This window comes from Equus quagga, unplaced genomic scaffold (assembly GCF_021613505.1).
Source record: "Equus quagga isolate Etosha38 unplaced genomic scaffold, UCLA_HA_Equagga_1.0 73442_RagTag, whole genome shotgun sequence".
In the NCBI taxonomy this organism is placed as follows: Eukaryota; Metazoa; Chordata; class Mammalia; order Perissodactyla; family Equidae; genus Equus; species Equus quagga.
The window spans coordinates 6,817,247-6,832,039 of NW_025802777.1; the positions used below are offsets into that span (position 1 = coordinate 6,817,247).

A 14,793-nucleotide genomic window follows, 5' to 3' on the forward strand; every position below is an offset into this window, starting at 1 on the left:
TGAATTGACCGTGTTTATGCAGTTCTGGCTAAACTTTAAAAAAAGTTTAAATGGGGGATACTCAGATATACATATGATGTCACACTGAATTAGACCAAACATTGGAAGTTGGGTGTGATCTTATTCGTTTTCCTTGCCAAACTGGAACATGAGTGTGACTGCGAAGTTTGCCAGGCATTTGAATCTAGAAGGAAGCTTTAGGAGAACAATTTCGGGTGTGCCGTTCAAGAGGAGAAAAATTTTTAGTTCATTGGTGGCCGACTGAGGGTCGTAAGAAGAAAATAAAGATAATTTTTTAAACTTACAGAACAAGAAAATGTTTATCAATGAGTAGCCACAATTTATCATCAAGACTCCACATCAGTTGTCTCTTTAATTTGGAGGGCAGTTTCGAAATAGAAATGACACCTGCATTAAGGTTGTCCAGAGAGACAGAACCAATAGGATATATTGAGAGAGAGAGTGTATGTATACAGAACTGGATAAGATAGAGAGAGAGAGGGGAGAGAGATCTAAGGAAGTGGAAGTGGATTTAAATGTCTCACGACTAAATAATGGTTTGGCGTCATTTTTTTATTGTTTCTTATTTCTTAAGAAATACTAATTTATTTATAATTTTGTGTTCATCATTATTATTTCTCAGCTGGAGAAACCCTAGACCAGGGTGCTGGTCATGCAGCCACACAGCCGCCATGTCATGAGCAGGCCCGTCTTTCCTCCCAGGTCCCTAGCGGTGTAGCTGCCTCTCAGGGACACAACACACAGCCACATGGCACCGTCCCTCTTTCCAGGCGGGCCCGGCACTCAGGAAAAGAGTAAGAGAAGGGCGGTGAGGATGGCCACCAGCTGGCCACCAGAATTGAGTCTCCCTTCTTCCTGGACCTCCCAACGTTCTTGCAGCGAGGCGGCTGTGGGACTCAGTTCCTGCTAATAGAGTGTGAGTGGGGGCATCGGTGCTTTTTCTGGGTCTGGCGCCAGGATCCCTGCACAGTTCTCATGTCCTCCATATGCTCCCCCTTCCCACTGGCTGGAATCCAGACTTGGTGCAACTCAGCTTCAGTCACGTAGACAATGAGAAAGCCAGAGAGGATGAGCGAGGACACATGACAAGGAACCTGGGTTCCTGAGTGACCGTGTGGAGCCGAGCTGCCCAAGCCACCCGGAACGCATAAACCTCTGCAGTGTAAAGTCACAAGGGCTTAGCTTTATCCCACAGACAGAGAAGACGTGCACTAGGACAAGAGCCGACATGGTCTAGAAAGAACACGTATGCATGACATACAGAGTTTACCAGATTGATACCAGACTTTCCCTCAGATGGAGATGCTTACAGAAGGACAAGAAGTACCTGGACCAGGAAAGGCAGGCACCTTTGGATGTCCCAGGGTGGCAGAAGGAGCTCCACTTTATGTCCAGCTGCACATGAGCCCAGGGTGCTGGCCAGAGGTTGGGTGGCCTGACCTCACAAGCTGGGCAGCCAAGGTGGCATGTTGGGACTGTTACCATGAACCCAGGCCTCAGGGAAAAACAGGAGAAGCTGCTAAGATCAGGCCCTCAGGTCAGCTGCAGAGCAGTGTAGGCCTGGGCCCAAGGGGTCCACACAGCAGAGAGCTCCATCAGAGGAGATGCTGTGGATGCCCTATTGGGAGAAAACAGGGCAGGGCAGGACAGGGAAAGAGTGTTTGCTGCATGCCTATCAGATGCCAGGTACTACATGCCTACCATCTCATTTAATCCCCAACAGCCCCTGAAGTGAGTGTCATTATCCCCACTTTATAGATGAATAGACTGAGGCTGCCTTGCCCGAGGTCACGGAGTATGATGGTTAATTTTATATGTGGACTTGACTGGGCCATGTGGCACCCAGATATTTATTTGGTCAAACATTATTCTGGGTGTTTGAGGGTGTTTTTGAGTGACATTAACATTTTAATAGGTAGACTGAGTAAAGCAGATGGCTCTCCCTAATGTGGGTGGGCCTCATCCAATCAGTTGAAGGGCTGAGTAGAACAAAAAGGCTGAGCCTCCCACGAATAAGAGGGACCTCCTCCTGCCTGACCGTCTTGAGCTGGGTCTTTTCCTGCCTTTGGACTTGAAGGAAATGGAGGCTCTTCTTGGGTCTTGAGCCTGCCAGCTTTCGGACTGGAACTCACACCATTGGCTCTCCTGGGTCTCCAGGTTGCCAAGTGTAGATCATGGGACTTCTCAGCCTCCATAATTGGCTGAGCCAACTCCTTATAATCTCTCTCTCTCTCTCTGTGTATATATAGCCACACACCTAGACACACACATAGACACATACACTCATCCTATTGGTTCCATTTCTCTGGAGAACCCTGATTAGTACGCTCAGGTAGTTAGGAAGCTAACTTTGTGGGAAAAGTTAGCTTCCACTGGAAGCTGTCTTACTACACTGCTTGGGCCCAGCATCTGCCAGAAGCCTGGGGTGCTTTCTCAGCTGGAACAATGCAGGCCTGCTTGCTCTGTGTTGATGGGCCTTCACCAGTCCTCAGCCAAGGCTCTGTCACTGTCCACATCTTCTGGCAAGAGCACCTTCTCCAGTTGGTCTGGGTGCCTGGGGAAGGGGACTAGATAGCTCCCAGGACAAGGATTCAAGTTGTCAGCCTCCTCGTGGACACCGCTGCCCTTCTACACGGATGGAAGGGGCCTTGGTGATAGGGATCTGGATTATTCCAAGGTTTCAGATCCTGTCTCCTACCAGCCATAGGGCAGAGGGTTCTAGCAAGGTACCGCACATCCTAGAAACAGCAGGAAAAACTAACTTCTCATGTCTTATGATATACTGCACTAGAAAACTTTGACTCCAGAAAAGGGAGTTGGTCCATTCCCTTGAAAGATCTTGGGTGCCTCCTGTGGGCCAGGCATTGGGGTGCTGTGGGAAGAAGGCAGTGATGGGGCCCGGAGAGGCATCAGAGAACTTGACCACAGAGAGCAGGGATTCTGCACCAACTTAATGAAGGGGTAGAGGAGGCTGGGCCTTCAAGGGGTGCTTTGAGGGACACCCAGAGAATTCTCTTGTCCTTATGTATTGTACTCACTAATCCGATGTTTGGCCATTAGAAATTAATTCCTTTGGATATGAAAGACTTTTAAGACATTCAGGCTCCCAGGAAAGTCCTGATGTCCCCAGAGAAAGATAACACCATGAGTCATTGCTACTTGAGGGTCAGGGTTAGTGACCACTGGCCCCCCGGCCCTGTGGAAGAGTACATGGATGGGCACTAAGATGAAAGGGCAGCCAGAGGGGCAGGGCCCAGAGAGGGACACAGGCTGCTCAGGACAAAACTCTGTTGGCTGCACGACCTGCGCAGGCCCTGATCCTTTCTGCCCGGGAGGTGAGCTTGATCTTGCTTGGTGACCCGCCCTCTTCCTCCTCGTTGTCACATCTGTGCTTTTGCTCAGGTCTCCACTCTTTGGGGAAAGCATGCCACCTGCACCTGAGGAGTAAACCAGATTTGTCTGCGCCCATTGGGGTTTGGTCAACGAGATATAGGCGGGGCGGAGAGGGCATCTCCCAGGGGCTGTGGGAAAGCTTCCTGGCTTTTCTTTTTCTTAAAGATTGGCCCCTGAGCTAATATCTGTTGCCAATCTTTTTTTTTTTTTTTTCTTCTTCTTCTCCCCAAAGCCCCCAGTACATAGTTATATATTCTAGTTATGGGTCCTTCTAGTTGTGGCACGTGGGATGCAGCCTCAGCATGGCTTGAAGAGCGGTGCTAGGTCTGTGCCCAGGATGCGAACCAGCAAAACCCACGGAACGGCAGCATGGGAGCTTAATGACTCAGCCACGGGGCCGCCCCACTTCCTGGCTTTTGAAGAGATGGGGAGGAGACCGCATCTCCCCTCCCGCTGGGCACTGGTGCCTCGGGGTGAGAAGCAGAGCAGGAGGTGACCTGGAGCCAGTGGCTGTGGCCCGGCTGAGTTGGTGAACGCTGGGGCTGCCTCCCCCAGCACCCTGGTTCCCTGGAGAACGTGTCTCTTCATTGTTTACGCCACGTGGAATTTGGTGTCCACCCATTCATTTGTGAACCAATTGTTTTTTGAGCATCCACTATGTGCCCGGAATTGCGTCTCTTCTAGCAGGAGAGAAAGAACATGAAACAATAACCATGGTCAATAAGTAATGGAAATAGCAGGTGAGGGTAAACAGAGTGGTCAGGGGCGCCCTTATAGAGAAGGGGACGTTCAAGTCCAAAGCATCATCACTAATTCCCTCTGTGAAGATTAATGAAATAACACTCTCTAAAAATGCGTGGTTTGAGCTCTTTCCAGCAAGGATTCCTTCTAAATAAGCGGTTCCTAGCTACGGGCAATTTGCCTTCCCATCCCAGGGAATTTCAGCAATGTCTGGAGACGTTTTTGATGGTCACGGCTGAAGAGGGTGCTACTGGCATCTAGTGGGTAGAGCTCAGGGGTGCGGCTAACATCCTACAAGGCACAGGACAGCCCCTCCCCAACAAAGACGGATTGGGGCCAAGTGTGACAAGCGCCGAGGTCGAGAACCCTCGTCTAGACGGGCAGACGGGCTTCGGCCGCAGAGTCTGGGAAGACAAGGTGGATCCATCTGCCCTTTCCCTTGGCGGCAGCTTCGGCTGAAGTGTGGACCACCCAGAGCTCAGCGGGAGCAGATGGGGACGCCTGGTGCGCTCAGATCCTGCAGCCCGTGCAGTTTGCCGACACAGGGGTAAGAAGGAGAGGGAGGAAGATTTGCACTAACTCGTGCAACCTACGGCCAGATCTCCAGGGAAGGAAAATGAAACACATCCCAAGAAGCTCTGTTTATGGCGCAGGAAGGGTTTAGTGACTTTACGGCTCAGATTACCATTCGGATATCAGTTTCATCATCGTCAACCTCCAATTTCCTGTTTTGCTTATCTTAGAATGACTTTTTTTTTTTTATGTTTGCACAGTCCATATGGCTTTGGCTTCAACTTGATTAGATACGGAACTGGTTTATAATGGATTAGAATGCAGGATTTGTTTGCTTTGTAATATTTTAAGAAAGAAATGAAAGAAGCTGCAACTATGGAGAGCGATATTGTATATTTACAGTCTTCTTCTTTTTTCATGACCGGAAAAGACAACTTATTTAGGAATGTGGATTATGGCTCTTGGTCACTTTCTGATTTGTGTTTCACTGTAGGGTTTTCCTGAGCTACAAATCCCTACAGATTTGCGGGGCTTAAGAGGTACACTTGTACATTTATTTTTCCTCTTCGCCTTTTCTCTTTTTTTCCCTGGGGCTGGTTTCTCCTTTCCCCCTTCATTTCTGTGTTTCCCTATAAGCCAATCGGTGCGCCACTTTTTCCTGCATCGCCTGTGCAGTTGGAGACATTATTCAAATTAGCCCTGTGAAACTGATGGCCTGTTGCCCCGGTTGTTAAATGCTGATCCAGTGTACATTGACACTCAGCATCCGGACATCCTATTTCAGCTCATATTTTGGTAAATATATATTTTCTTGATCATTTCAAACTACCATGCAAAGCCACATCCTGCCCTTTGTTAGATGCTCGAAACTGCGTGATATGCCATGGATGGCTTTGCAAGCAGGAAGGCTGCGCGTGCTGGCTCTGTGGCAAGGAGACCATCACAGCAGGTCTCCACACATCCTAGTGGCCAATAAGATGGCCTGCTTTGGGGACCAGGACTGAGAGCTTCGATTCCTGGGGCTCTCTGAGTCTCAGGGTTAGAGGGTCTTGGGCATATTTCAACATAACCAACCCTTAGAGTCATTTGATGTTATTGTTAGAAATAGTGTCCTAGTCATGGGCTGAGAACTTGGAATGAGGGTGTAGGATTTTTTGTCTGATAGCCCTGGATCCCCGCTTCCTGCACTATAACCGGACTAATGTCTGTGGGATTTGGTAGGTAGTTGTGGGCTGTGTCCCACCAAAGAGAGATGGTCAAGTCCTAACGCCTGGTACCTGTGAATGTGACCTTATATGGAACAAGGGTCTTTGCAGATGTATTTAAGATGTACATTATAAGAAGAGGAGGATAGGCACAGAGACACACAGGCAGACACTGTGTGAAGGCACAGACACCTGGAGGGAAGACAGTCATGTGACAACAGGGACAGAGATTGGTGTTATGCAATTGCAAGCCAAGGAGCTCAGGGTTGCCAGCAACCACCAGAAGTGGGAGAGAGTCATGGGGCAGATTCTCTCTCTGAGCCCCCATGAAGGAAGCAAGCCTGCTGACACCTTAATTTTGGGCCTCTAACCTCCAGAACTATGAGAGGACAAATTTCTGTTTTTAAGCCACCCAGCTTGTGTCACCTTGTTACGGAAGCTCTGGGAAACGAATACAGTCGCTCACTAAGAGCAGCAAGGGGATTCTCCAACCTCCAATTTCTAGGAGAAACTGAGAGCCAAATGTAGTTAACCCAGAATAATTAAACTGAATCTATTTTTTTAAAAAAAAGAATGGGAGAACTTATCAATAGTGGTCAAATAGAACCCACGAATTAATCAATAAAGGAGTTGGGAGTAGAATACAGGTATTTGTATTTTTAATCAAAACAAAGAACTAAGTAAGGCACGGACACAGCTCTGACTGCTGGTTCACTCTCGGGTGTTCCCAGTTTAGCTGGAGAACTGGTCAACCTGGACACGGCACACAGAGCAACTATGAATTTCTTAGCTGAACAGAGTTCAAAACATTCTGGTTTTACACTGAAACCAATTGATATTTTTACTCTTTCCTTGGGAAATCCCTCTTGAGCAGCGTGCTTTCTCTTGCTCCTCACGGTTCAGCAGTAACGTAATTCCACATTAAAGTTGCTAGTAAACTGGTTAGCTGATCATAAACGACCCGCACACAGTCCCCACTGCAGACTCCTGAGCGTGGAAAACCTACCTAGCGATCTTGCATGTTAATCACAGGAATGTGTTGGCTGCTGGAAACAGTTCTCTGGTTTCCAGGAATGGTTCTATCCATCTCCAGCCCTCAGTTTGCCAAGATCCCATTATATACAAAAAGCAGAAAAAAGAAAATGGAGATCGCATTTCTGCTTCAGGCATGAATCTAGGACTATGGAATATTGTTAAATTCCATGCCAGTGCCTTAAGTCTCAACACCCGGGATCCGCTTTGAGGTCTGTGAGTGACTGTGCCATGGCAGTTCACCAGGGGCCACAATGTGAAATGAACTCCTTAGCCTGGTCAGTTATATTGTCACATATCCAGATGGATTATATAAGCAGACACCAGCAGCCTGTACAGGCTGCTTGGGCGTATTAATTTCAGGGTTTCTAACACCCTGTTCACAAAATGCTGCTACACACTTCAGACAGGCAACAGGTATCTACTAGGCGCCTGGGAAATGCAATAACCTGGCACCAAGGCAGTGTCCTTAGGGGTCTGTTCCAATGCTGCCAATCCCCCTGCAGAGATATTGTAGACTGGCTCACACTGTAGTTGTGCACTTGTTGGAGTTGTTGGTCGGGCTAATTGCCTGGGGAAAGAGTCCTTGTAAAGGGGAAGAGAGAGTGGTCTTTGTGGGTAGAAGGGGAGAGGAGGAGAAGGCGAGATGATAGAGAACAAACGCTTCTCAATCGCCAATGAGCTCATCCAACCAGCTGGTTGAGCTACACAATAACAGAAAAAACTAGGTGCCTGTGCCGATCAGTCCTGTCTTTGGTGTATAAATATGAGTAGCAACCAAGGATCACCATACATTAAAAGGAAAAATAACCCCAAACAGGAGGACCAAGAGGACAAACAGAATAATTGATGTCTGATAAAGCATGGATAAATTAGCAAGAGATAAGAACTCAACACAAAATTCTTACCCAAACCTCTAAGAAGTATCTTAGAAAAATTTTAGAAGCTATTGTATCCATAAGATGAGAACAGTTGCTCTGAAAAAGGAGCACTTAGAGAATAAGGAAGAGTTCTTGAAACTTCAAAACATTATTATCAAAATAAAACCTCTGAGAGCCAGCCCTGATGGTCGAGTGGTTAAAGTTTGGTGTTCTCATCGCTTCAGCAGCCTGGGTTCATTTCCTGGTCGCAGAACCATGCCATTCGTCTGTCAGTAGCCATGCTGTGGTGACGGCTCACAGAGAAGAACTAGAAGGACTTACAACCAGCTGTATAACCATGCACTGGGGTTTTGGGGGGAAAAAAAAAAAGAGGAAGATTGGCAACAAGTGTTAGTTTGGGGGCAAATCCTTCCCTGAAAAAAAAGAAATAAAAATAAGTAAATAAATAAAACTTCTGATAAAAGGCCTGGAAGACAAAGTAAAGGTAATCCTCCAGAATAAAAATACGGAAAATAAGAAAATGTAGGCGACAGGGAGAATCAATTCCGTAAGTCCAGCAGTTTATCAGATGGCAATTCCAAAAATGCAAAAGAGAAAAACTGAAAGGAGGAAATTGTCAGAAAAAAAAAAAGAGGGGAATTACCAGAGCTTAAAAACTCAATCAGAGCTGAAGAGAAACACAGGCGCAACTAAACGGTGGGTAAGTTGGATAGGTCAAGTTTTGCAACTAGATGCATCCTTGTGAAATTTCTGAGCACCAGACATAAAGAGAAGACCCTAAAAACTCACAAATACAAAGAACAGACACGTACGAAGAGACAAGAATCAGATTTGCAGTAGATTTCTCGTGAGCAACACTGAATATTAGAAAACAGTGGGGTGATGCCTTTAAGGATCCGAAGGAAAGTGATTTTAAACATAGAACTTTATTTCTAGCAACTTGTCCATCAAACGAGAAGGCAAAATAAAGACATTTCATACATGAAGAGACTCAGAAAGTTTTACCTTCTGCATACTCTGTTTGGAAAAATTACTTAAGGATATGCTCCAGAAAACTAATGACAATAATAACCAGCACTTATTGGGGCTTTCTAAATGCCAGGTACTATTTTAAACAGTACACAAGAACTAATTTCATCCTCACAACTACCCTGAGTTAGGTTACGTTAATCATCATAATCCTCATTTTATACACAAGGAAACTGAGGCATAGAAAGATTAGTTAACTTGTCCAGGGTCATGCAGCTACTATGTGGTGGCCCTGGGAGTTGCACCGAGACTTGGCTCCAGTCTGGCACTTAACCATGAGGAGGTATCACCTTGTGAAGCTCTAAAAGATCCAATGAAGTGAAGGCAAGACTGCAGTGACTCTAAACCAGGAGAAAATGGCAAAGATGTTCCAGGATGAGAGCCACTCAGAGGATCGAGGAAGCAAGCATCTCAAATTAGGCCAAGAAGAACAGGCTTCAGGGAATACAGCTCTAAGGGGAAACTAGATTCTCTTAACAAATGGTATGATTAAGAAAGTTGGATGATCTTATGATGGGGTGAAGGAATATACTTCTTTTGTGAACAAACGTTTAAAAACACAGTTTAAAACATCATCAAAACCAAGAAACTATGCAAAGATGTCATGGTTCAAATGTAAAGCAAATCTAAGTGGGGATATGACTGGAGCTAAGGATGAGGTGTAAGAAGAGAATCCAGTTGACCCTGACATGTGGCCCTGTCTCCGTGGAGGGGCTCATGTTGGTGGCAAAGGATCACGCGTCCTTCTCCAAGGATTAAGTCACATCACATGGTTCAGATCAATATTTACATAATCATGGTGTTAGACACACTATTCATTGAGTTTTGGATTTTAGGACCAACCTTTAAACCACACTCTCAGTTATTGTTCTAAGTAGAATGTGGATGAGAAAACTTGGCTGAAAGAGAGGGAAGAGATGGAATGAAGTAGAGAGGCCACATTTCTTCAGCACAGATGATGCAAAGTCCAATATTGTCTCAAGTTAATAGATCAAGAGATTTTAATGTGTTGTTTCTCAACTTGGCATTGTTAGGATTCAGGCTGGACAATTCTCTGTTGTGGGGTCTGTCCCAGCCTCTACTCACTAGACATCAATAACACCCCTAAAATTGTGACAACCAAAAAATGTCTCCAGGCATTGCCAAATGCCCTCCTCCACACACACCCAGAAAGATTTCCCCCAGTTGAGAACTACTGGTTTAGAGTTATAAATATAATCATTAGAAGAACTAAAAATAAAATAAAATAAAACTAACAAAAATTGGGAGAGGGTGGAGGTGTTGGGGTGTTATAGATAAGCTAAATGACTCATTTTCATAGCTATAAATTATAAGATTTTTGGTCTAAAGTTGATAAATCATCAAGAAAAGGCAAAGCTGTAGTGATCAAAACAGCATGGTACTGACAGAAAGACAGACACACAACTCAATGGAACAGAATTGAGAGCCAAGAAATAAACCCACACATCTATGGATAGCTAATCTTCAACAAAGGAGCCAAGAATATGCAATGGAGAAAGCAAAGTCTCTTCAGTAAACGGTGTTAGGATAACCCAAGAGCCACATGCAAAAAAAATGAAAGTTGACCACTTTCTTACACCGTACACAAAAATTAACTCAAAATGGATTAAGGACTTGAATGTAAGACCTGAAACCACAAAAATTCTAGAAGAAAACATAGACAGTACACTCTTTGACATCAGTCTTAGTATCTTTTTGAATACCATGTCTACTCAGACAAGGGAATCAAAAGAAAAAATAAATAAAACCTTCCGCAAAGCAAAGGAAACTGTTGACAAAATGAGGACAACTCATCAACTGGGAGAAAATATTTACAAATCATGTATTTGACAAGGGGTTAATTTCCAAAATATATGAGAATTCATACACTCAACAACAAAAAAATGAACAACCCGATCAAAAAATATGGGCAGAGCATATGAATAATTTTCCAAAGAAGATGGCCAAGAGGCACATGAAAAGATGTTCAACATCATTAACTATCAGGGAAATGCAAATCAAAACTACAATGAGATATCACCTCACACCCATCAGAATGGCTATAATGAACAAGACAAGAAATCACACGTGTAGGAGAAGATGTGGAGAAAAGGGCACCCTTGTACGCTGTTAGTGGGAACGCAAACTGACGCAACCACTATGTAAAACAGTATGGAGATTCCTCAAAAAGCTAACAATAGAAATACCATATGATCCAGCTATCCCACTACTGGGTATTTATCCAAAGAACATGAAATCAGTAATTCAAAAAGATTTATGCATCGCTATGTACATCACAGCATTGTTCACAATAGCCAAGACATGGAAGCAACCCAAGTGCCTGCCCATCAACGGAGGAATGGATAAAGAAGATGTGGTATATATATACAAGGGAACACTACTCAGCCATAAAAAAGGTGAAATATTGCCATCTGCGACAATATGGATGGACCTTGAGGATATTATGCTAATCGAAACAAATCAGGCAGAGAAAGACAAACATCATATGAGTTCACTCATATGTGGAAGACAGACAAACACATAGATAAGGAGAACAGATTAGTGGTTACCAGAGGGGAAGAAGGTGGGGGGAGGGAGAAAGGGGGGAAAAAGGCACTATAATTTTAATGTGGCAACATTTTGAAAATTATGTGTGATAGAGTGAAAAATGAACCCATGGGCAACTAGGCTGCAAGAGGAGAGAAAATTGAAAGAGAGGCCATGACTCGCAGAGCTGTGCTGTGACTCTCAGACTAGAAGCCTCACCAAACCATGCCAGGCGGCAAACCAAGCTTGCTCAGCTCTGTGTTCTCAACCAGCCCACGGACCTGCCAATCTCCCAGCAACTCTGCTTGGACTCGTGCGTTCTGAAGATACGATGCTGCTCTGGCAACTTGCCTATTTACAAACTGACAGACCGTCCTGAGACCCATCTGTGCGGAGCCTGCCACTGGGTCTCTGCCGGTTCCTGTAATTACACTCTTCCTGACTCCTCCCCTCAGAAGTTTTGTGGTGGCCTGCGCGGTCTTCCTTCTAAGCCAAGATACCCTCTCCGTCTGACTGCAAGGGTGTTCCTGGTGCTCTTGGGCTGGCGAGCTTTAACATTTGAAGCTTAATTTAAAATTTAAAATGTGGGCTGTCGGTCACCTTTGCTCTGGCCTTCCCAAGATACCCATCTGCCAAGAGGGATATGCGGATTTGTTGCAGAAGCAAGGCAAAGGGGTAGAATTTGGCCTGAGAGGGGATGTTCCTAGTTCATTTATCCCTGCCATCTTCCACCTTCCAAGGATAAGCCTGGGGGCCCCAGCTAAAGGAGCAGTGCAGCCAAGACCCCCTTGTGCCTTTGAAGGGAGGCCTTCTGTCTGTCCCCAACTCTAAGCAGGACTCGTACGTGCCTCATGCATTTGGTTTACAGTACCGTAAGCGGCACTGCTGTTCCCCATCGTGCAGGAGAAGCTGAGATTGAGAGAGACTCAGGGACTTGTCTCAGCCCTCCTTCCCAGGCGATGTCTATGTCCAACACGGGTTCCTCCGCTCTCCCCGGGCCAGCCTGGGCCAGGGTGGGCAGGCGGCGTGGGAGGTGTGTGGGAGGTGAGATCTGCCCTGTGGTGCCAAGGCGGTGTGGGATGGGAGTGGATGAGCCAAGGGCCAGCGGGACAACGTTCTTTCGATGGGATGTGCTAGGCTGGCCCTGCACCCCATCCCTCAGAACCTGCGTGGCCGCCATCTCCACACCTCCTGCGGGGGGCGGGGGGGGGGGCGTCACTAAGTTGCCTCCAGGAAGGATAGGCCTCCCCTTCCTTCCTTCCTACACCCACTTCCCCACAGGGTTTTGTTCCAGCAGGTATGTTTTCTGCATGGCTAAGGTCACACAGCAGTCACAGCCATCAAGGCACACGTGCTGAGACCTGCAGCCATTCGTGTCCAGCACCCTGGCCCACTCCCGTCACTAACCAACCTAGAACTTTCTCCAAAGTGGGTCAGGAAGTCAGCCCCTTCCCTGGCACCTCTAGGACAAAAACTGATTTTCCCAACCCCATGAATCTGCCTTGGGTTTGGTTTCAATTGAGGAACATCGTGCCGTGCTCCCGCCGCCCGCCATGCACCGTCTGCAGCGAGCGCTGTGGGGAAGGATAGCGAGGAAGGCCCCGGTCTTACGGCTCCTGCCAGTGCCAGGTGGGCCTGGCTAACTGCAGGCCTCCCAGCAGAGTGGGCTGGGGAAGGAAAGAGTGTTCTCACTCTTCCAGAACATTCTGTCCACACAGGACATGATGGAGGGTCAAACAACAGCCTGAGATAACCATGCAGTTCTTCTCCCACGGACTCCCGCCGGGGGTTGTCCTCTGGGACCAAGATGCCGGGTTCCCAGACCTCCCCTGCCCGTGGCTTCTGCCCTTCTTGGGAAAAGAATTTAAAACAACCCAGAGCCCCGATGCAGTTATTATTCAGATAATTCGCACCAGAACACTCTCATTCATTTTGTCTCTGTCTCACGCAACCCTTTTCTGCATTACCCAGGTGACCAAGACCAACGCGGGCTCCTTCGCTTGAGTGATCTGACGGAGGAGGCGAGTGTCCAGGTGGCTCAGATCCTCCACCTGTTTATCATCATGGAGGGCCAGCCTGCCTGGCCGAGGGGAAGGTGTGGCATAGCTGCTGTCGGCCTGGCTGCCCAATTCCAGCAACAATCAATTCCACAAGCAGAAGGGGCCATTTTTCTTAGAAGTTTCTGGCACTCGGACTTAATAAGAATCGATCATTCATCTACTCACCTATGGCGCTGTCTGCTCAGACTATGGCGACACGAGTCCATGGAATTTATAGTCCTGAGGAGTCACGCCTGCCAGCAGTCCTCCAAAATGGAATAGTGGGCAGAAAGTAGGAGAGGGAGCAGGGAGACAGGGCAAAACACAGGTGATTCCTGCCAACACACGCTCCCCTTCAGTGTTAGAACGTGGTCTTTTTTTTTTTATTTAGAATTACAAGGAAAGATGAACTATTTTCAAGTTGATCAAACTCACTGAAGGATAAAGCGCCAAATTTGTCTGTCTGCAGATGGAGAAAAAGAAGCTATTTTTATTCTAGCTTAGGAAAGGGAAAAAGGTTCGACTCTCCTGAGCTCGCTGCTCTTATCAATGGCGGCAGAAAGCTAAACATTAGCCTTCTTGGTAATGGGTTTTCGCAACTCAAACATCAACGTGGGTCAGTTTCGAAGTCGGCTGCTCAAGCACATACTCTTGTCCCTCTCTCCCAGAACGCTGATGGAGACCAAATAAGCTGGCCGTGTGTCGGCTGGAGGTTGACTGCCAGTCAGCTCTCCAATCCGAGATCCATAGGCAGTAAGAGTGTTTTCTAAACTCCACGGTTTCCAAAGGATTGTTGTCCAGGTGGAGAAGGCAGTCTGAGCTGGGTTAAGACACTGAAGTCTATGGAGTGGCGATCACTTTGGGGACACTGCAAAAGACCACTGGAATGCTTGGTTCGCCAAAGCAAGGCTGTGGGGCTGGCCGTACCCAGGCTTCACCCCAGCCCTCCTTCCTCTGCAGCTTCGTGCCCCCCACCCCATTCCCCTTCGCACTCCCACTCCTGCCATCCTAGCTGGGTCCTGACCTCAGACAGGAGTGCGTGCCCACATTCAGGAGCTTGGCTTCTCAAACTGCTCTTTCTGCCAGGCCACTTCTGAAAACCTGGGCTTTTCTCTTGTTTTCAGAGACACAGCTCTTCTCTAGCATCCAGGCCAAGATGCTAGTTTGTGCTCCCAGGGCAGCTGCTCCCATGCTGGTAAGCTTCCCAGTCTGTCCCTGGAAGACCCAGCCTTGCTCACCGTTGCTCCCCCTCTGCTTAGGTCTCATGTTTTCTTCCTGATCTACAGCCTGCAGCCTGCAGCCTCCTGTGGGCTTCTCCTAGCCCAGCTGCCCGCCTCACCGGATCCTGGACGCCCTTTTCCTCCCGGGTCCCATGCCAGGGCTCCCCAGTAC

General features: G+C 47.2%; 1 protein-coding gene across 1 annotated transcript in view; it reads left to right on the forward strand.

The window, feature by feature from the left end:
• LOC124234385 (translation initiation factor IF-2-like) overlaps positions 1–14,035 on the forward strand; it is a 61,664-nt gene extending 47,629 nt beyond the window's left edge. Inside the window, exon 4 of the mRNA XM_046651748.1 lies at positions 13,334–14,035. Coding sequence (XP_046507704.1) covers positions 13,334–13,337 — 4 coding nt within the window. The 3' untranslated portion in view covers positions 13,338–14,035. The remainder of the gene's footprint in view (positions 1–13,333) is intronic.
• Positions 14,036–14,793: the final 758 nt, after the last annotated feature.